The sequence below is a fragment of the Typha angustifolia genome, chromosome 12 (genome assembly GCF_048772165.1).
Source record: "Typha angustifolia cultivar Huaian chromosome 12, ASM4877216v1, whole genome shotgun sequence".
In the NCBI taxonomy this organism is placed as follows: Eukaryota; Viridiplantae; Streptophyta; class Magnoliopsida; order Poales; family Typhaceae; genus Typha; species Typha angustifolia.
Window position 1 is genome coordinate 10,050,002 of NC_133250.1, and position 21,710 is coordinate 10,071,711.

Below are 21,710 nucleotides of genomic sequence, written 5' to 3' on the forward strand. Positions count from 1 at the left end.
TTTTATTAAATAAATTTTATTCCTTATACTTTCCATAAAATCACTTTATTCTCTTATTAAAGTTAATGTTTTAAATGAATTGCAAGAGTTAGGTTTTCTAAGTTAAAAAGATTGATATTTTTTCTTTCAACATATAAGTGTTTTCAATTTCAACCAAAGTTAGATGGAGGAAAAGAGGTAGTCGATCACATAGATGGGCATAGCAAAGAAGGGGGTCGGCTAGGGCAAAACCCACAAGAGTGGATAGACCGGTGGGGGAAAGAGAAGGGAAATGAAGAAAGAACAAGAGAACAAAAAAAAAGGGGAAAGTATATGGCAAAAAGAACAGAGAGAGGAAAATAGATACTGAAAGATCTCAAAAAAGAGGCTTCCTTTAGAGGTTATCAATTGGCTCAACCTACTCAAGCCCAATCCAAACTGCCTGGGTTAAGCCCAACTTGGGCTTGGTTGGGATTCGACCCCTCCCGAGCCCGAATAGGCAATGGGAGGCACGGGCCAGGCCTTTGCCCCCTCGTCTAAACTTGTGAGCTCAACCTATGAACCCAGCCCCAACCTGATTAGCTCTTTTAAATTCTTCCTCAATCTTCCATTCGACCATTCTTCCTCTACTCTCCCCTTTGGCCCTTCGCAATGTCAACGCACGAAAGGCATTTAGCCAACCAAAAGATTTCCTAAAAAATCAAGTAATCGGAGATCGTACAAAGAGCATACACTCGAGAAGGGGCTTAAGAGCCGATTCAACAAGAGGTTGAGCGCCACCAAAGTTGAGCAAGAACCTAAACTTGGTGGAATAATCCCTGAGAAAATATTGTCAACCAAAGATATAGCTCTCATGGACCTACATTGCTCTCATCTAGGATCAACCCTGATAGGTTATTCTCGCTAAGATTCATCAACCATAAGCTATCAAGCTCGAAAAGCTTTGGATTTAGACTACCAAAGAAGTTATTACTAGCTTTCCAGAGAGGGAGAAGCCATCAAGATTGAGCTCGCTGACCCAGTTTTTCCTCGAGTTAAATTTAACTTTGATCCAACCACATGGGTTGTCGTCCTCCTCGTTCCAAGACACGAGCTTGGAGTAGGGCTATAAGAGTCATGGGCGTTAGCCTTGAAGGCAATGATTAAGAGAAAACTTGGAGAAAGAAACCCCTTTGCTTCTCTGTCCACTGGCCAAACTCCAATAGTGTTTCCTCTTTCTCCCTCCCAAGTTTTCCACTCCATCTTCTAATTTTTAATAGCCATAAGAAAGTTGGTTTCTTGAGCTCAAAAAGGCTTCAAGTCGGCGATCGAATATTATAATGCCCACTTCTCCATTTTGTCTTCATCTTCTTGTTCTACCCTTTCTTAGCAAAATTAGGGAGACATATATACTACTCTTTTCTGCTCTTCCTTACGTTGCCCCTCTTCTACTCTCTTAGTAGAGCATCCGTTTGGAGAAACTAAGGAAAATGAACCTAGTAGAGCCCAACCTACCTGTTAAGCCAAGCTTGGTCCCGCGCAGCCCGAGCCTGCTTTTTCACGAGCTAATGGGTGATAACGTGTTAGACTATTCTAACTCAGCCCGATCTAATTGTGGGTAGGTTGGTAAACAGAGTGCATAATTTGATTAACACAATGGGCTCAATTCGGCATGCTAGATGATCACCTCTATCTTCTCTCACACAACATTTTTAGCTAGGAGAGAGGAGAGGGAGGGGAAAACAAAATTTTCAAAAAAAAAAAAAAGAAAAGAAAAAAGTAAAGAAAGTCTTGGCTCAGCCTGTTTGCTAGGGGGACGCAAGGGCGGGTCCAATGTGATAGCGATAATCTTAGCCCAGATTGATATATATATATATATATACACATGCATAGAAGTTGACCACAAATACGTAGACATCGTATAACATTAAAAGGTTCTAGTCTATGATTAGGTCACAGGTTTGTAGATACGTAAAGGATTGTTAAGGACGGCTTAGAAGAGGTAAACAGGATTAGGTGAAGAATGGTGAACTTTAAATTCATCTTATTCCAACTCTTTGGGTGACAAAGTCGCGCAAACATAAGATATAATTAATAATGACGTAGTTGATTACAACTAAATCAAAGCATTAGACATAGTCTTTCTTTCATAAAAACACGTATAGTACATCATATTGGTTCTCCGCCTCACAGCATTGGACTACTTCAACAACGATAGAAACGAGTCATATCTAATAGTGCAATACCATTAATTTCAAACACTAACCTAACTCCTTAAAGACTCTTTCATGTTTCCACGTGAAATATTGAACATTTCAATGCTTACGACGTATTTAAGAGACAAGTCGAGAACTTGAAACCTATATATACCCATCTCCACTTTGCCATTTTATCATCAACCAGAGCTGCAAATTAAAGCCACCTTCAATTAATCCACAAATTAAGATGGCTGGCTACTTTGTCCTCTTTGCTCTACTCGCCATTACTTCCCCTCTTGCACTTGCCACTGATCCTAACCAACTCCAAGACTTCTGCGTCGCAGATAATATGTCTAAAGGTAAATGTTATAGTAGTCCTCCAGCGAGTATTTCTTTTAAGTGGAATTTTTAAATAACACTATATATCTCGTCGATTTTGAGCTATCTCTTTATATAAAATTTTGTTAGATTACTTAGAGTAAACTCAACTCAGCGTGTGATTTGATTGTCGAATTCTTGCAGTGTTTGTCAATGGAGTCGTCTGCAAGGACCCAAAATGCGTCACCGCCGATGACTTCTTCTTCGGAGGCCTCGACAAGCCGGGAAACACCATGAACCCTGTTGGGTCCAAGGTGACTCCGGTCAACGTAGCCCAGATCGCCGGGCTCAACACCTTGGGCATATCATTAGCCCGTATTGACTTCGGTCACAAGGGTCAAAACCCCCCTCACACCCACCCTCGTGCCACCGAGATCCTCACAGTGTTGGACGGCACTCTCTTGGTTGGATTCGTAACATCTAACCCCGATAACAAGCTGTTCACTAAGACCCTCAACAAGGGAGATGTGTTCGTTTTCCCACAAGGGTTGATTCATTTCCAGATGAACATTGGCGAGACGAATGCAGTGGCATTGGCAGCCTTGAGCAGCCAGAACCCCGGCGTGATCACCATCGCCAATGCCGTCTTCGGGTCGAAGCCACCGATCTCCGACGACGTTCTAGCGAAGGCGTTCCAGCTTGACAAGAAGACTGTAGACTGGCTCCAGGCTCAGTTCTGGATGGATAACAACTAAAGCTACGAATAGCTTGCTAAAAATTGTGATGTTTTACTAATTATGTACTTCTTCTTGTTCTTTAGATCTCTTTACTTCATGAGAAAGAGGTGTAATACCAGTATGTGATCTGAATAAAATTGATACTAAATCGGATATGCTTTAAATACATCTAGATTTATATGGTTGCAGGATTGTTTTGAGCAATTTACATGAGTCTACGCCAGAATAAGTCTCTAATAAGTAGTAAAGTTTTCGATTAAATAATTTCTACACCGTACCTTTGATGAAAATTGAAAATAACTACATTCTCTTGAATTTTTGACTGAATTGCAGGCTTTCTAGACTTAAAGAGAGACGATGTTTTCAATTTGATAAGGTTTGGAGTACTACTAAATTTATATGGCTGGAAGGATTGTCATGAGCACTTTATATGAGTCTACTACGTCAGAATAAGTATGCAGTAAAATTTTTTATTAAATAAATTTTACTTCCTTTACTTTCCAGAAAATTAATCACTTTATTCTCTTAAAAGTTGGAAGTTTTGACTGAATTGCAAGAGTTAGGTTTTCTAATGGTAAAGAATGAAAGATGTTTTTATCTTAAAAGTATTTTCAATCTGAACCATTAACTTGATTCTAAGGCTGTCTGTTTTGAGATTAAAGTAAAATTTAGAATAACTATTCTACGTTATTACTCTTAAGACTAGCTACCGCAGAACCCGTAGGAGTCGATGGACAACAATGAAGGTGAGATGCAGAAAATAAGGAAAATAAAAAAGAAGACCTAAGCTTACGTCTTATATTTTTACTATTTATAAATTGACTCATGTAAAGTAATGTATATATGTAGAAAATATTCTAGATTAGATTTAAACTAATATCGTAAGAATAATTTATAGATATTTTATTTTTAAAATAACTAAAATACTCTTAATATTACTTAGTTGAAGATATTTTTATAATTTTCTAAATATAATTAAGTTAACTCAGATACTTGGTTAAGTTTAACTGACTGATCTAACAATATGGTATTTTTTTCTATATTCGTTAAATTATAAGATTTAATTTATAAACGATAAAAATATAAAGTGTAAATAAAAGACATAATATTATATATAAATCATTTAAAGAAATAAAAAAGAAATCCTAGCAGAGTCGGTCTGTTAGTTCAGACGGGTACGCAAAGGGTGGATCCCAATGTGACATCCGTCAACTTAGCCCAGATTTGTGTAACATCTAGTGGCCAATTTGAAAATGTTATGTTGTCATATACTTATATTAGCATAATTAGAAGTTGACCACAAATACGTATACGTCCTAATCCTTGATTAGGTCGCAGGTTCATTTGCAGACAAGTAAAAGATTGTTTAAGGACGGCTTAGAACTGGTAAACAAAATTAGGTGAAGAAGCTACCTGAAGGCGTTAACTTATGTTATATAGTTCTCCAAAATCTTAGGACTGTGAATTTATATTCACATAATTCCAACTCTTTGGATGACAAAGTCCCGGTTGCAAACATGAGATATAATAAATGACGTGACTGAGTACAACTAAGTCTGAGCATTAGACATAGTCTTCCTTTCATAAATATACGTACAGTTGATCGTATCGGTTCTCCTTTTCCACCTCACAATTGTGGACTACTACAACAACGCCAGAAACGAATCGTATCTAATAATGCAAGATCATACTAATTTCGAACACTAACCTAACTCCATAGACTCTTCCGTGTTTCCACATGAAATATTGAACATTTCAATGCTTACTACGTACTAAAAAGACCAAGTCGAGAACTTGAAATCTATATATACCCATCTCCACTTTGCCATTTTATCATCAAGCAGAGCTCCAAAGTAAAGCCAGCTTCAATTAATCCACAAATTAAGATGGCTGGCTGCTTTGTTCTCTTTGCTCTACTCGCCATTACTTCCCCTCTTGCACTTGCCACTGATCCTAACCAACTCCAAGACTTCTGCGTCGCAGATAATATGTCTAAAGGTAAATGTTATAGTAGTCATCCAGCGAGTATTTCTTTTAAGTGGAATTTTTATATGATACTATATATCTCGTCGATTTTGAGCTATCTGTTTATATAAAATTTTTGTTAGATTACTTTAAGTTAACTCAACTCAGCGTGTGATTTGATTGTCGACTTTTTGCAGTGTTTGTCAATGGAGTAGTCTGCAAGGACCCAAAATGCGTCACCGCCGATGACTTCTTCTTCGGAGGCCTCGACAAGCCGGGGAACACCATGAACCCCGTCGGGTCCAAGGTGACTCCGGTCAACGTAGCCCAGATCGCCGGGCTCAACACCTTGGGCATATCATTAGCCCGTATTGACTTCGGTCACAAGGGTCAAAATCCCCCCCACACCCACCCTCGTGCCACCGAGATCCTCACAGTGTTGGACGGCACTCTCTTGGTTGGATTCGTAACATCTAACCCCGATAACAAGCTGTTCACTAAAACCCTCAACAAGGGAGATGTGTTCGTTTTCCCACAAGGGTTGATTCATTTCCAGATGAACATTGGCGAGACGAATGCAGTGGCATTGGCAGCCTTGAGCAGCCAAAACCCCGGCGTGATCACCATTGCCAATGCCGTCTTCGGGTCGAAGCTGCCGATCTCCGACGACGTGCTGGCGAAGGCGTTCCAGCTTGACAAGAAGACTGTAGACTGGCTTCAGGCTCAGTTCTGGATGGATAACAACTAAATCTAAAAATTGTGCTGTTTTACTTACTATGTACTTGTTGTTGTTCTTTGGATCTCTTTACTTCATGAGAAAGAGGTGTAATACCAGTATGTGATCTGAATAAAATTGATATTAAATTGGATATGCTTTAAATACTTCTAGATTTATATGATTGCAGGATTTGTTTTGAGCAAGTTACATTACTTTGATCGTTAGTATCGCCACATTCCCTAGCAACACTATCCTCTCCTCTCCTCTCTTTCGATCGGTATTTTACTCTCTCCTCTCTCCTTCCCCCTCTTTTGCTCCCTCTCTACGATCCCCCTTCCTCCCCCAACCATCATCTGCCCTCAACTCCTCCCTCGTTGGCGCCGCCACCGTCCATACCTGCATCGGCTCCCACTTGCCTCTCTACTCCTCACTGCGTCCCGCCTCCTCCCCTCCCCGGCCTTCTACTTTACCGACGTCTACCGTGGACCTCGTCGTCTCTGTCGTTGTCCACGTTTTAGTTGTTTGCGCCGAGGGAGGTGGACCATGCCTAGATCCCCTTCTCGCCCTCCTGCCTCGCCGCCGCTTGCGCCGGACACCGTGGACCTTGGCTACCCTGGTCCTAGCCCTCCAAAACGCAAGGTGCCGTCGCTCTGCCTATACTTTGCCCGAGGATGTGATCAGCCCACTGTCGCCGTTCCTCTTTTCTTCTTTGTCGTTTGCTTATTCTCGGTTTCACAGGTTTTGCTCAAATGGAGCCTTCCTCCCATGGACTCTGTTTTGATGTGCCTAAGTAGTGCAGCCGTGATGGGCCAAGCGGGAGACTTCGATTCAGAGCTTTGCTTTATCCCCCTCCTTTTCTTTATGCATGAGTGCTTGTTGTTGTTCATATGCTGCTAAAATTATAGTTATATCTGTAATACAGTTAATTATGTAGCTCGTTCTTAGAATTCTTATCCTATTTCCTATTCTTCTTTTTTATGTATCAAATTGTAATTGGTTGACAAAATTAATAACACGATCAGTCTTGATGATTATAGGGATTGTTTTGAGCAATTTACATGAGAGTCTACGTCAGAATAAGTCTCTAATAAGTAGTAAAAAAAAATTATTAAAAAAATTTTACCCCCTACTTTTGATGAAAAATGAAAATAATTAGATTCTCTTGAATTTTTGACTGAATTGTAAGAGTTAGGCTTTCTTAAGTTAAAGAGAGATGATGTTTATTTATTTATTTTTATTATGAAAGTGTTCTCAATTTGAAGGAAAGTCACTTTAATCCTCTGAATCGTTTTTTAATTTATATTATTAAGTCATTAAAATTTAGTGACACAGAATAAAAGCTTAGTTACTTTCGTCCAAAGTATGGGGGGTTACTGATTCCATTATGCATATATATAAAGGTTGTAAGTTCTAATAAGATGCAACAATGATCCTTCCATCGTTATTAACATGGGTGAGATGTTGCTATGTCACTTACTAGGAAGAAATTTATAAAAGATCTTGGGTATATCTTGGATATTCTCTTTAATGCCGCCATGCCGCCGTCGCTACCGTCGCCGCCAAAAAAGGTCGCACTAGAGAGTTAAATAAGAAAAGAAAAATCTAAATCTTTGAAATTGCAATGTGCTTGTTTTGTCAACAGGTGTCCCATTTCATGGGAGGATAAGCACTTGTTTTAGTGGAATGGATGATGACCTAATTCCATTAAGCATAGGAAATTTTTACTATCCATGCATTCTTAAAAGTTATTCTAATCTGGTTGTGTAGAGTATTTCCATCTCATTGCTTGCAAAGACTAATGTAGTGGATAATAAGAAACAGAAAGATAACTAATGGAACCACTAATTCACATACTAAACTACTATTATACATTGCATGCATTGGAAAATAACTTGACTAATTAATAAGTGCATGCCTACACAAGCTCCAAAATTTACCCACTCCCCTCTTGATCTATAAATATCCATCTCCATGTATCGTCTTATATCATCAAGTAGTTCTACAATCAATATAGTTCGTTTGCTAGCTTAGAACGAAGCAAATGGCTGCCCTTTTCCTCTTTTTACTGGCACTCACTTCACCTCTTGCACTTGCTTCTGATCCTAGTCCTCTTCAAGACTTTTGTGTTGCTGATGAGATGTCTCCTGGTAAATGCAACCAAATATAAACTATGTAGATTATAGCACATATTCGTCAACAGGAAGGACTAAGATAATCAAATCCTTCGAGTTCAGCTAAAGTTCAGATTGATTAATCTATCATTTGTAGTTTAAAGGTTATTCGTTAAGACTCAAGTCTAGTAACTGGTGCAATTATCGAGTCCATGAAATCTTATGTCATGTCACCTTATTCACTCTTGAGCTTTCCTTGCAGTGTTTGTCAATGGATTCGTCTGCAAGGATCCAAAGCTCGCCGCTGCTGATGACTTCTTCTTCTCCGGCCTCGACAAGCCAGGCAACACGATGAACCCAGTCGGATCCAAGGTGACTGCAGTCAATGTAGCCCAGATTGCAGGACTCAACACCCTTGGCATATCTCTGGCTCGCATAGACTTTGCACCTAATGGCCTCAACCCTCCTCACACCCACCCCCGGGCTACCGAGATCCTTGTGGTCTTGGAAGGGGTGCTCCTCGTCGGTTTTGTTACCTCGAACCCTGATAACAAGCTATTTGCGAAGGCCCTCAACAAAGGCGATGTCTTTGTCTTCCCTGAAGGGCTCATCCACTTCCAGTTCAACAGTGGTGCAATGCCTGCCGTGGCCTTGTCAGGTTTGAGTAGCCAGAACCCTGGAGTGATCACAATAGCTAATGCAGTGTTTGGTTCTAAGCCACCCATCTCTGATGAAGTGCTAGCCAAGGCATTTCAGCTGGATAAGAAGACTGTGGACTGGTTACAGGCTCAGTTCTGGATGAGCAACAGCTAAAGAAATGTGTGAGAAGTGCACACTCTTAAAGCATTATAGACTATATGAATAACGTGCACTCTTAAAGCACCTATGCATAGCTAATGAAATGAAGGAAGCTTATTCTGAAACTATGCTCTTTATTAAGGAACTTGCATCAATTAGGGGCTGATTTATTTCAGCAGTTGGCAAAGGAACCACAGTAAGAGCAGCGACCGATGCTAAAAGATTATTGGAAAGAAAACACAGGCCATAGTTTATTAGAACAGTGACCCAAAATCTTCACATAGTATTATTCTCTCAGATATTTACAAGAACTCCAAGAATATTGTCAGAGAGTGGACGAAATGTTCTCTGGCATAGTTAAAGCAACAAAAATTGCAGATACTTCCACAGTCTCATTTAAAGCTATCTGGCCTCACTACTTTCTTCAAACTACTAGACCTGTCTATAAAGGTTCTTCAATCACCTTCTATCTGTTGCAGATAGTAGCCGGCCCTTCTCTCTCCTTTTCTCTCTAAGAAACCTTCTTTGTATTCCATTGGAGGCAACGTTTTACGCCCGTGACAGAACTCCCTTTGAGCTGCGAATATGAAATGATGTACAATATTAGAAGTAAAGATGAATATTACTATTTTTCTGGTACTTCTATATCAGTATATTATCAAGTTTAAATATAGTATAAAACCATATACAGATTTTCTGTCAATGAAGATTGTAACCATTACACTGTGTCATGGTCATGGCTCCTAGGGATACACAAAAATATAGTCTCTCTTTGTATCTGGCCTCTATTTGTATCCATGGTGAGAGGATTTTTTTTCTCTGTGATCTTTGGAAGGTGCAGTTATAACCAGATTAGTTGCTTCTTTTGTTCTTCATTCATTAATCAGTTTTAGAATTCAAATATCTAATATCAGCAGAAAATAATAGCGAATACCCATTATAATAGCATATACCAAAATTAAGCAGAGCAATATTGTCATCCAAAGTTCAAGAGATCATTGCCAAGTGCCAACAAACCTGGGCACAGTCCCACGCCGACGCAAGTCATATTCTGTCGCCTGTCGAAGAGCTCTCGCAAATGCCTTGAAGGTTGCCTCAATGATATGGTGCGAGTTTTTCCCAGCAAGCTTTTATCCAGAATATAATTTATAAAGTAAACTTGAGTCAAACTTTAGAGATCCCAAGCTCTTTGAAGATCAAACATGTTACTATTCAAAAATGATAATACATGCTCAGACATTGGAGGCACATGTAACTTCACAGTTGCTCACCTTTTGCACCATCTTAAGTTCTTAACAAAGCCAGAGTGTCAGTTAATTAAACATATATGTCAAGCAGTCATCATCAATGAAAGATTAAATTCCTACTGAACATCTATAGTCATCACCTGACGGATGTGAAGTGTCATCCCAGATGTGTTCACTAATGACTGGAAAAAGTGCTCCACTAGCTGAAGACGATGAAGAATATATTAGTTAAAGTATAAATGTACAATATTATACTGACAGAGCTCTGCAAAATATAATTCCTACTAGAAGATGAGTAAACTAAAGACTAGAAATATTGTTCAATGAAGAAAAAAACTTCACTAAACCAAGGTGCTACAATGAGGAATATCCTGTGATCAGAACATTAGAAGTCTAATATGAAGCACATTTCAGAAGGCTCTACCTGAATTACATAATTATATTGTAAAGTTCAAATGTTACTTGGCTTGTCACTGAGAATTCACAGTATGGAATATTTCATTACTTCTATTCTTTCAAATGTTCTATATCATAAAAAATGAGTGCCTAGATATTAAATTGCACCATCGGTTTGAACATAATGCTATCTGTGGTTTCATATGCCACCATATCAAGAGTGAGCAGAACCACAAGATTTATATCCTCTGAGCAGGCTGGAGAAGTAAAGTCCACAAAGAAATTAACAAAGTCATATACCTATAAATGAACCATAAAGTGAGGCAATGCACCAAGTGAACTCAAAGAAAAAGTGAAACTTGTAAGTATTGGTATTGCACATCAATTTGACAATAAAGCAAACAAATGCAACAATAAATGTATAATAAAAGAATTTTTCAGAAATACCTGTGTGTCATATGTACCAACTCTTTCAGTTGGGATACTCAAACCACAACTCAAATGAGGGCGACCAGATAGATCCTGCATTAAGAATGACCTTAGCAACCAAAAGGTCCCAAACATGTAGATATCACAAAGAGTTCTCTTATGACATAATCAATCACACACAAATATAATAAAGGAAAACATAATATCCAGATCATGAAATTCCATGTTCTTGTGCAGTTCTGCCAGATGGTAATCATTCCTGACAATATTCAGTGCCAAATGTTGCAAAGTCATCAGTGGTCATGCATATGGATGTAGGCAAAACACCCACAGAATAGGATGTCTAAGAACTGCACATGTTCCTCAATAACTTAGACGAGAATAGAAAGTCAAGTAACTTTATTTCTTATCCACCAGTACAATCAGCTTTTATAAGCACCTATTACATACTAGAACTGACGTTGACATCCAAAGGAGGATCCCACATTACGTAAAGAAAATGCATCAAGAGGTCCACGAAAGAAAGCCGTAGTGTACATGAATCAGAAAAACAGGAAAGGAGTGACATGAGGACATGCTTCCATGCTTTTAGCTGCCACTACAGTAACTTTTAACATGCTTAGACACTAGCACAGAGATAAAGAAGTAAAACTATAGTTGCAAATAAGGTGGTGCTGAAAATTGAATCATGCATTCATGCGTGTGCATATACACATAGAAGTGAAAAAAAGAAAGGCAACAAGGTACTTCTAGTCTTCTGGTCAATTCACAAGCCTACCAGTATAACTTCAACAGCAGCTTCATCAAGTGGCGCTGAAAAGTGACCAAACCGGTTAATTCCTTTCCTATCTCCAAGTGCTTGAAGTAGAGCCTGCACAAAACAATGTAAAATCCTCAAATCTCTTCTTTTGCTAAAAAAATATAGCGCAGATGTACAGCCCAGATTAAATTTTAGTAGGACTGAAAAGGCTATCATTTCTGACAGTCCATCTGATGTCAACTAAAATAAAGATAACCTTCTATGTGACAAGCAAGAAAAACTAGGTAAGTGAAGGGCTTTTCTTTAAACTCAAAGATACCTGGCAGTAGAACTAAACCTTGTCAGCTGCAATTTTAGGTTATACAAACCATGAAGCAAATGTCTCAAAAACATTTTATGAAATTAACATGGCAGTTTCTGGAAGCAGAGTAAGTGGCACTACTCCTATAAAGGGAACTATATTCATCTCCAAGGTGCAAATGAAAGAAAGCACAATGATATACAATCAAAACAATCTGTCCTTAGAGTGAATGAACAACCTAGAAGCAGAATATTTCACCTTCTCAGGGTAAAACTGTAATGCACAAAGCATAGACTGCAAAACAGAAAGAATGGAGGTTTTCGAATGTTAAGATACCGATCCAATTGCAAGAGCAACATCTTCATTTGTATGATGGTCATCAATATGTGTGTCACCAGATGCCTTCACGTACACATCAAACAGTCCATGCGATGCCAATTGCTACAATATTCAAGCCTTATGTTATTAAGCTAGTTCAGACTGATAAAGACATCAAAATTCCTTACTTTCAGTTTGAAACTAATGAGAGAATGCAGCCAAATTTCCATGGTCTCTGAAAACTAATAATAACTCACATCCAGCATATGATCCACGAATGGTATTCCAGTACTGCAATCAGCAATTCCCGAGCCATCAAGATTAATCTTTATATGCACATTTGTCTCCTTTGTGACTCTTCTAACCTCTCCAATCCGAGATGCTGAAAATGCCATGAACTTATAGGATGAGAATTACATAGTGGCGTCATCAATTTCCAAGTAAAAAAGAGATCAGTATATCAGTAGGCACTAAAAAGTAAAACTTCCTAAGATGACAATTTCAACACATCAAGAGAACAAAGAAGTTAAAGAATCACAAGTGCCCTTAACGGATTCCAGAATAAGAAACTTTTGCAGAATATGAAACGCATAAAATCGAAAAAAGATTAGACTACATAGAAAGTAATATAATGTTTCCATCCAATTAACCATAATCTTGGATAATAGAATCACAGTCCCGTCTATCTACTACTAATTCGCAAGAGAGATTAATTAGAATCCCCAAAACGCTATTTTTAAAAATTAGAACAGCTAAAAGCGGCCAGTATGCAATAAAGATCCGAACTTTCAACCAGAATCCTAATAGTATCACATGCCTGGCAAAAAAAAAGGATAACTTTGCGTAGGAATTACCTGGAAGTTCCTGGGTAATGATCGGGACGCTGTTCCCTCCGCCGCCATTAGAAGAGAGAGAAGCCATTGAGACGGTACTTGGCTTCCAAGATAGCGGACGAGCACAAAGGCGAGAACTTGGACGCGGGTAAGACAAGGGAAGAGCGTGAGAGATCCTATCCCTAAAAATCTCTAGGGTTTCAAGAGGACGGTTTGGGGCGGTAGAAGAAGGGCTGGAGAGGCGCAATATAGTGCTCATTTAAGGGCGTAACAAAGAATGGGGCGATGTAGGAAGAAATGAAATGAATGACAGGAGGCGGATATGCGGCGGAGCAACGACGGCGACGGTGGAGGCGGCGGCGCGAGGAGGGATGAGCGGGGAAGGAGACAGAGTGGCTTCTGGTGGGGAGTTGGGGGCAGAGAGATGGAGATCAAGGAGGATATTTTCGAGGTAAAAGATTATGCCAACCATCTGATCTTTGATCGGACGGTTTATAAATACTTCTTCATTTTTTCGTAACCATAATACAGAAGATTTTAGCTTCCAATTTCTTCCTATTTGATATATTTTCATTTCACACCCTACATGATATGTTTATTACTTTTAACAGTTAACACCCTGCCATTTTATTATTCGATTCTTATCTTCTTCTCTTCTTATTTATTAGAATTCGAGTCTTATCTTTTTATAAAATACCAAAAGAACGCCAATTAAATTATTTATTTAATTATGGGCTCATAAATTATACTAAAAAAAAATAATTATTTCTTCTCTCGCTATATAGATTGAACAACTGAACTAATCTTCTTAAAAAATAAACTATAAAAATTTAAATCATGTGCATATAACAATATACTCGGGATGGAAAAATAAATTTAAAAAAGAAAATCCTCTTCCTATGTATTAATCACAAAGTTGTTTATTTTGTCTAAAAGATTGGTCAATGATTAGCTTAAGCTCTTATAATTGTTGGCCAAAAAAGGAGCTATTCTAATGGGAGAAAAACCTTACTACATATAGAATTAAGAATTATTTTAGAGGAATGTGGATAGATATGCATTGATGAGAACAGTTGGAGTAGATATCCTAACTTTAAAAACCATAGACTTAAAATATATAGGTGGCGAGTTTGTGATCAGGTTGAGTGGATGCGTGAAGAAATGCACGCTTACTTTTCCAATTTGATGCACTTAAATTGAGCTGGGTGTTGGATCTCAACATAAAAGTTATTTGCATTAAATACTCAAATTAAACATTGACTCTAATGTCTAATGGAGGCCAAATCAATCCACCCACCCTCATTTAACTTGTAACCCAACCTCAATTAACATCTTTTAATGTCATAATGGACAAATTAATTGTTCAAATTGATTGGATTTATTGGAATCAATCCGTTTTGGACAGGTGATCCAACCACCTCACAAACCCACATTGACTTTATAGGCAGCCAAGTGTGAGTCCTTGACAGGCAAAAAGATATTGTATGATCTCAAAAGTGAATAATCCCCTCATTGTGGGAATTCCATGTGGTGGATTCACACTCTTTGTTGATGCCCCCTTAATTAATTCCATAATTTAAGGGGTTAAGGGTCTCAACTCCTAATTAATTGCACAGTGACTGGAAGAGGAAAAGACTGGATGGAATTAATGCTTGTGTGTAGATTGGAGAAGTTTTAATGGGCCCGATCCAACAGTGAATAGACCTCCAGGATTTATTTGGAAACAAAATTGATTTTTACTTCCTTTGTCAAGTAATTCTAGAAGCCCAAGATTTGCTCTTCTCATCCATAGGGGTAAAATTATAATAAAAAAATAATATAGTAGGGATTATTAGAGGCAAGAATATCTTGTTACATAGGACATCATACTTACCGGCATTATTAAAAAAGAATCTAACAATGATCAATTATTATAGTCTAATGATTGAGTTCTATCGATCTATAAGCATTAAGATTAATATAATTTTTTTAATGGAGCATAGTTTAAGAGCATTGTTATAGTTATTAATATCTATATCGGAAACTAATGATTTAATGAAAACAAACCTAACAAAAGACTGAAAATTATTTTATATGAATTATTTTTTGATCCCTGCCACACGTGTATCAGTAAAGCAAATATTTATTTTTAATTATTATAATCTCAAGTCATCACCAATATATATGGGTTTCGTTGATTCATTCCACACCCTCCAGTGCACTCCAAATAAATAGTAGTTAAAGCCACGCTAACTACTTTGTAGCATTAATTAGTCAATCATCTAATAACAGGTCTATTTATCCTATATCAATATGCCCACAGAAAAGTATCCCATTAATCATGTCATAACTACTATTCCATCCCATTAATTATCTCATAACTACTGTTCCATTCCCTTGTACTTCTATATAAAAAGAGGCGCTCCCCCAAACTCGAGACTCGTAGTAGCATCCCCCTGCCTCGTCTTCTCGTTCGAGGTTGTGAGGTTTGGGAGGAGTTCGAGATTGCTAATGGCGGCGGAGGTGAGCTCGGTGGCGAGGGTGATGAGGGGAATTAGGGAGGAAGGCGAAGGGAAGAGGGAGTTGGTGACGAGAGATTTGCTTGGGGGAGGAGATTTGATGGGGGATAGAGAGGTCGATCTTGAGATGAAGGTTCCTTCTGGATGGGAGAGGCAACTTGATCTCATGGTACTTTCTGATCTAAATCTCTATCTCTATCTCTATCTCTATCTATCCCCCATGTGAAAGAATTTTGTCAGTATTGTGAAATTTCTTCGAAAAAGATCGAATTTTGCTACGATTTTTTTTTTTTAATAAGAAAGATCGCATCTTTTTTATGCAGACGGGGAAGACCAACCTCACCCCTCGCCGTCATCTCCACCTCCAAGACCTCAACCTCCTCCCCGCTTCTCCTCTTCCAAACCCCTCCGCCGCCGACGCCAACCGCTTCCCGGCCGACTCCTACACGCTCGACAAGGTCCGCTCCGCCCTCGAGCGCTTCGCCGGCGCTCCGCGTGTACGCGTCAGCCTCCCCCGATCCGACGGCTCTCCGTCACCGTCCTCGTCCTCCTCCATCACCACCTCCGCCTCCGCTCCTCCCAAGCGCAGCCGGTCTCCGACGACGGAGATGCGGGCCGCGGCGTGCGGCACGTGTCTCACGTACGTGCTCATCACCGCGGTGGACCCCAGGTGCCCGAGGTGTGAGTCGCACGTGCCGATTCTACTCGACCAAGAGAGGAAGGAAGAGGAGGAGGAGAAGAAGAAGAAGAAGAAGAAGCCGCGGATTGATCTCAACTCCGCCAGCGACGAAATTGCATAGAGAAATTATTAGAGAATAAATGACGACTTTTTCTTTTGTTTTCTTGTTTTTGTTTATGTTTATAGTATTAGAGTAGGATAGATGAGAGATATGATAGTTTTTCGTATAGTTTGTAAACATATTTTTCTTTATTGGAATTATTTTAGAATTAAAAATACACGAGTCACTTTTTACTCTCTCTGTTTCCGTGTGCGTCTGTGTATGTGTTAGGTCGATGAAAAGTCAACAAGCAAAAAATTTTAAACTCTCCGGAAGTCACTTTCCACTCCCTCTGTTGTTGTTGAATAGTGTGTGCCACATGAATAAATGCACAAAACCTCTCACCTAATACTTTTTGTGATTCTTAAACCAAAAGTAGATACCATTGCTAGCTACATTAAAGTTGCAGCTATTAATGCCTCTCCTCACAACTTCCCCAATTAATTTCTCTCTCAGATTTAAGTGTTCTTGGTACACCTCCCCCATTTAATTGCTCCATCTCCAACTTTGGTCCTTAATTAAACTACATCCTTGTCACTATTTAATGCATGTCGACTTATTACTCTCTACCTATGGATATCTTCTATTGCAAGCTTTTTATGGTATAAGTCATCTACTAGACTCTAGAACAGATGAATCATGAATGAGCCATTAATGCTTGGAGTTTATTTCTTTCCTACGCGTGAGTAATTAATAAGAGCTATAAATAAGTGAGGTAGACAATATGTGACAAAGTCTTATCTAGATATGAAACTCAAATGAGTTATTATATTATTTGTGAGTTATACGCCTGCCTGCCCTGCCTGCCGCATGACAAAGATTATTCTATAAAGGAAAAAAAAAAGGTTAAATATATTTTACATAAGATGCATTACTACAATACTTCTTTGTTTTCACAATAGATGAAGTAATAACAATGATGATAAATGATATACTCTTAAGATAGGAGTAATGTTGGTGACAATGAGAGTGAGACAATAAAATAAAAGCCTTGGTATATTTGAGGAGAAAAAAGATATTTATACAGAACTAAAGCAAAATTTAGCAGAGCTGAGATCATAGGACATGGAAACAAAGGATAAACAAAGTGATATTAATACAGATTGCATTACAATGAGGCTTCAAACTTACTATTGAGGATTTAAACGAAATGATCTGATCGACATAATAATAATACGACACAAACCCCATCCACACATCTAAGATCAACGATAACATCACAATTATAAAAAAAATCAGGATTAACTAAGCATGTCGGAAATATAGACAAGATGATGATGGGATTAGAAATGATATTACAATGAGTACCAACAACGGTCATCGAAAAGAAATGCAATAAGGCGGAATTTTATTACAGATTAGTTAAAATAGGATTGAATCGGAATTATAACAGAGTTGGAGTGAGCCTAAAATAAGTCTATTGATCCAACAAGGAGGACAAGATATAACAAAGAAGATCATGGATGAGACTGTAATTGAGCTATAAGCACAATTACAAACGCCATATTTGGATAAGAATGATAGTTAGATCAGCCCAATATAATAAACAGGGTAGAAATGCAACATAGATAGAAACTGTCTTACAAATAGGATAAAATCAGGATCATAATAGAGTTGATGTGAGCACAGGGTAGAAATGCAACATAGGTAGAAATTGTCTTACAAATAGGATAAAATCAGGATTATAATAGAGTTGAGGTGAGCTTAAAATAAGCAATTGAAACAAAAACAAGGCAATGTCATGAATGAGAATTGAGATCATTATGAGGTGAATTTTAAAGAGAAAAGCTTGACTAAAATTTGTCAGGTGTCACCAGATACAAGAAGCCAACTTCCGTGGTTCATCTTCTACCACAAGAAGTGAAGAATGTTCAGAGGAATACATCTAATTTTGTCAATGCATTTTCGAACCAACTATGTAAGATTTTGTAAATCAACTTGCTCAGTTTCCTCTGTTATTACAAGAAGCCAACTTCAATGTTGCTACATCATTCTCAATTCCTCAAAATCACCACAGGAAATTAATAGTGTAATTATCCAACTATTGTGCTCACTAAGAAGAGGCAGGAGCATGATTAGGAGAAAGATAATAAGTAGACTTGTTTCTTAACCTAAAAATCATTATATTGCTCTTATACGTATTCTTCGATACATTTGTGGCATCATCATTCGCTCTCTTTTCATATCATCGATTTTCATCTTAGTTCTGCGAACTTATTACGATACAGATTATGCTGGTGATGAGTCTAATCGGAAGTCTACTACTGGCTTCTATATTTGTTTAGGAGATTCTCTAATTTTTTAGCATAGCAAAAAGCAAAATGTGGTGTCTCTCTCCAATACTAAGTAGAGTAAATTACCGACTTCTTCACGAGATCTCTTTCCCTTTCACGCTTTGCGTATTTAGTTAGCAAACTTTCGATTTATGATCCACCTTGAGTTTGAGGGGTGTATTAGAGTTATTAGATTTATATATTATTTATTTATCTTATTTTATGGTGACTTTTTATAAATATGGGTCAGCCCCTCTTTGATTATCAAGAAAATACAAACATTTTTCACCTCTCTTCTCTTCTCCTCTCTCTTCTCCTTCAACCTAATCTAGGGTAAACTCTCTATCATTTCAGGCATCATTTACTTTAATCTTCCTTCATGTAATTTAAAAACCTTACAAACAACATCAGGTTTTAAATAAAACTCCACAGTTAATCTTCTTCTATAGGAAGTGAAATACTTCATGAATGGACAAGTATGAATTTGTTAAAATGTATTCTCCAACCAATTATTTAGAAACATCTTGCTCGCTTTCCTCTAGTCTAATTCCTTTGCTTTTGTACTCAAGTAATCACAATTACTACAAGACATCAAAAGTATAATTATCCACCATTATATCACCAGAAGTTAGATAGAAGCATGATCACTAAAAGCCAGGCATGTCATTCATCATAATATCTTGATCTTACATTTCATATCAACTCAACAAGCTTAAGAACCATTTCCAACATGTTCAAGATCCCCTTACCCAATCTGTCTTCTGTTACAAGCTCTAACCTAAAAACCATATCTTCACAACTTCAAGAGCCACTTGCCCGACCTGTTTCCCATTACAAGATCTTAACATGAAAACTGTATCAATATTGACAAACTTCAAGAACTCACTACTAATCATATGAACTTCCACAGATTTCAACAGCCCATCACCTAATTTGTCATCCATTATACCAAGATCTTAACCTAAAATTATATCAAATTCAGAAGCTAGCTACATATAGAAACATTATCTCTAAAAATCGGCGAGAGTGTCATGGAGATAAAGATAAAACATGTCATCTATTAAAATATGTTTCAATCATAAAATCTTATCTTACAAATCGCATCAATTCAACAATTTTAAGACTCATCATCTACTTTGTCTTACAAATCATATCAACTTAAAAAAAAAAATAGGAGAAAAAGTAAAACATGTAATCTATCATAAATATCTTACAGATCATATCAACCTTAAGAACCATTATTTAACATGTCTTTAGATATAAAATTTAACATAAAGTCATATCATGACAAGTTCAAGATCCCCTTACTCAACCTGTCTTTAATTACAAGATCTTAACATGAAATCCGTATCAATATTGACAAACTTCAAGAACTCACTACCCATCTTCTCTTCCAATCATATAAACCTCTACAGATTTTCAACAACACCCAATTTTGTCATCCATCATAAGATTTTAACCAAAAAATTATATCAAATTCACAAGCTAGCTTTAGATAGTCGCATTATCACTAAAAACAGACAAGGGTGTCACAAGGAGACAGATAAAATTGGAGATCAACTAAAAATGTAAAAATATGTCTTCAATCATAAAATCTTATCTTACAGATCATATCAACTGAACAATTTTAGGAACCATCATCCACCTTGTCTAGAATAATAACATTTAACCTTTAAAAAAATCAAGTTCCATTATCCAACCTGATTTCCATTATAAGATCTTAACTTACAAATCCTATCAATGCTGACAAAACTCAAGAACGCATTACCCATTTTCTCTGCCAATCATAAGAACCTCCAGAGATTTCAATAACCAAATCACTCAACTTGCCATCTATTATAAGATCTTAACCTAAAAATCACATCTATATTGACAAACTTCAAGAACTCATTACCCATCTTCTCTTCCAACCATATGAACTTTCACAGATTTCAACAACCCAATCATAAGAACCTCCAGAGATTTCAATAACCAAATCACTCAACTTGCCATCTATTATAAGATCTTAACCTAAAAATCACATCTACATTAACAAACTTCAAGAACTCATTACCCATCTTCTCTTCCAACCATATGAACTTTCACAGATTTCAACAACCCAATCATAAGAACCTCCAGAGATTTTAATAACCAAATCACTCAACTTGCCATCTATTATAAGATCTTAACTGGTATCTCTTCCATCACCCAATTTGTCATCATTATAAGATAGTCTCAAATCCTCATCAATTTCACAAATTTCAGACAGTAAACTAAAAAGGCAAGGTTGTCACAAGGAGAAAAATAAAACAGGAAACTAAATAAAACATGTCTTCAATCATAAAATCTTCTTGCAGATGATATCAACTCAACAACCTTAAGAGCCATCATCCAACTTATTTTCTGTTATAACACAACCTTAAGAACCATCTTCCAACTTATTTTTTTTGTTATAACACAACCTTAAGAACCATCATCCAACTTATTATCTGTTATAACATCTAACATAAAAAGTTCATATCTTGACAAGTTTAAGAACCCATCATCCAACTTGTCTTCCATAAGATCTTAACCTACAAATCCTATCATCATTGGCAAACCTCAAGAACCTATTACTCAGTATCTCTTCCAATGAAATGGGCGTCCATAGATTTCAAGAACGCACCACCAATTGGCCATCCGTTGTAAGATCTTAACCAAAAGGAATCATATCCAATGGAGGAGGAGAACAGCAAGAAAGGGATTCGATCTTTGAAAAAGTCAAATATTTACACAACAAATAGATTCTTGAACGATCGAAATGGACTAACCTGGAGGAATCTTGAGAAGTTTCCTGAACAGATCTTGAACGAATCGGACTCACCTGGAGGGATCTTCAAGATTTCTTGGGAGGCAATGCGATCCTAGAACCATATAATTGCATTGTATCCTGAGTTCTTTCCGCGGTCTCGTAACACGCTTCTCTCTCTCTCTCACTCTGTCTTCAGCTTTCCACGCTTCTCTCTCTCTCTCTCACTCTCTCTTCAGCTTTCCTCTCTCCAAATCATTCTTTCGTTAAATCCTCTGCGCCTTTATTTGTAGAGAGACATATGAC

At 37.6% G+C, this 21,710-nt stretch overlaps 5 protein-coding genes across 5 annotated transcripts; 4 read left to right on the top strand and 1 right to left on the bottom strand.

Annotated features, from left to right (window-relative positions):
* The first annotated feature begins 2,334 nt into the window (after window positions 1-2,334).
* On the top strand, window positions 2,335-3,377 carry LOC140772164 (putative germin-like protein 2-1). Its single transcript, XM_073114088.1, has 2 exons — window positions 2,335-2,515; window positions 2,679-3,377. Exons 1-2 carry the CDS (start codon window positions 2,404-2,406, stop codon window positions 3,227-3,229), a joined length of 663 nt encoding a protein of 220 aa, XP_072970189.1. The 5' UTR covers window positions 2,335-2,403; the 3' UTR covers window positions 3,230-3,377.
* Window positions 3,378-5,044: 1,667 nt separating this feature from the next.
* LOC140772189 (putative germin-like protein 2-1) lies at window positions 5,045-6,047 on the top strand. The gene is made up of 2 exons (XM_073114121.1): window positions 5,045-5,209; window positions 5,374-6,047. Exons 1-2 carry the CDS (start codon window positions 5,098-5,100, stop codon window positions 5,922-5,924), a joined length of 663 nt encoding a protein of 220 aa, XP_072970222.1. The 5' UTR covers window positions 5,045-5,097; the 3' UTR covers window positions 5,925-6,047.
* Window positions 6,048-7,899: 1,852 nt separating this feature from the next.
* Window positions 7,900-8,928, top strand: LOC140771716 (putative germin-like protein 2-1). The gene is made up of 2 exons (XM_073113343.1): window positions 7,900-8,041; window positions 8,268-8,928. Exons 1-2 carry the CDS (start codon window positions 7,936-7,938, stop codon window positions 8,816-8,818), a joined length of 657 nt encoding a protein of 218 aa, XP_072969444.1. The 5' UTR covers window positions 7,900-7,935; the 3' UTR covers window positions 8,819-8,928.
* A 98-nt stretch (window positions 8,929-9,026) lies between these two features.
* On the bottom strand, window positions 9,027-13,551 carry LOC140771715 (imidazoleglycerol-phosphate dehydratase 3, chloroplastic-like). The gene is made up of 8 exons (XM_073113342.1): window positions 13,109-13,551; window positions 12,512-12,636; window positions 12,273-12,377; window positions 11,654-11,746; window positions 10,894-10,968; window positions 10,191-10,253; window positions 9,821-9,930; window positions 9,027-9,380 (listed from the first exon to the last, which is right to left on the bottom strand). The coding sequence occupies exons 1-8, from the start codon at window positions 13,344-13,346 to the stop codon at window positions 9,353-9,355; spliced, it is 837 nt and encodes a 278-aa protein (XP_072969443.1). The 5' UTR covers window positions 13,347-13,551; the 3' UTR covers window positions 9,027-9,352.
* A 1,950-nt stretch (window positions 13,552-15,501) lies between these two features.
* On the top strand, window positions 15,502-16,542 carry LOC140771717 (uncharacterized). Its single transcript, XM_073113344.1, has 2 exons — window positions 15,502-15,754; window positions 15,909-16,542. The coding sequence occupies exons 1-2, from the start codon at window positions 15,578-15,580 to the stop codon at window positions 16,383-16,385; spliced, it is 654 nt and encodes a 217-aa protein (XP_072969445.1). The 5' UTR covers window positions 15,502-15,577; the 3' UTR covers window positions 16,386-16,542.
* The last annotated feature ends 5,168 nt before the right edge of the window (window positions 16,543-21,710 follow it).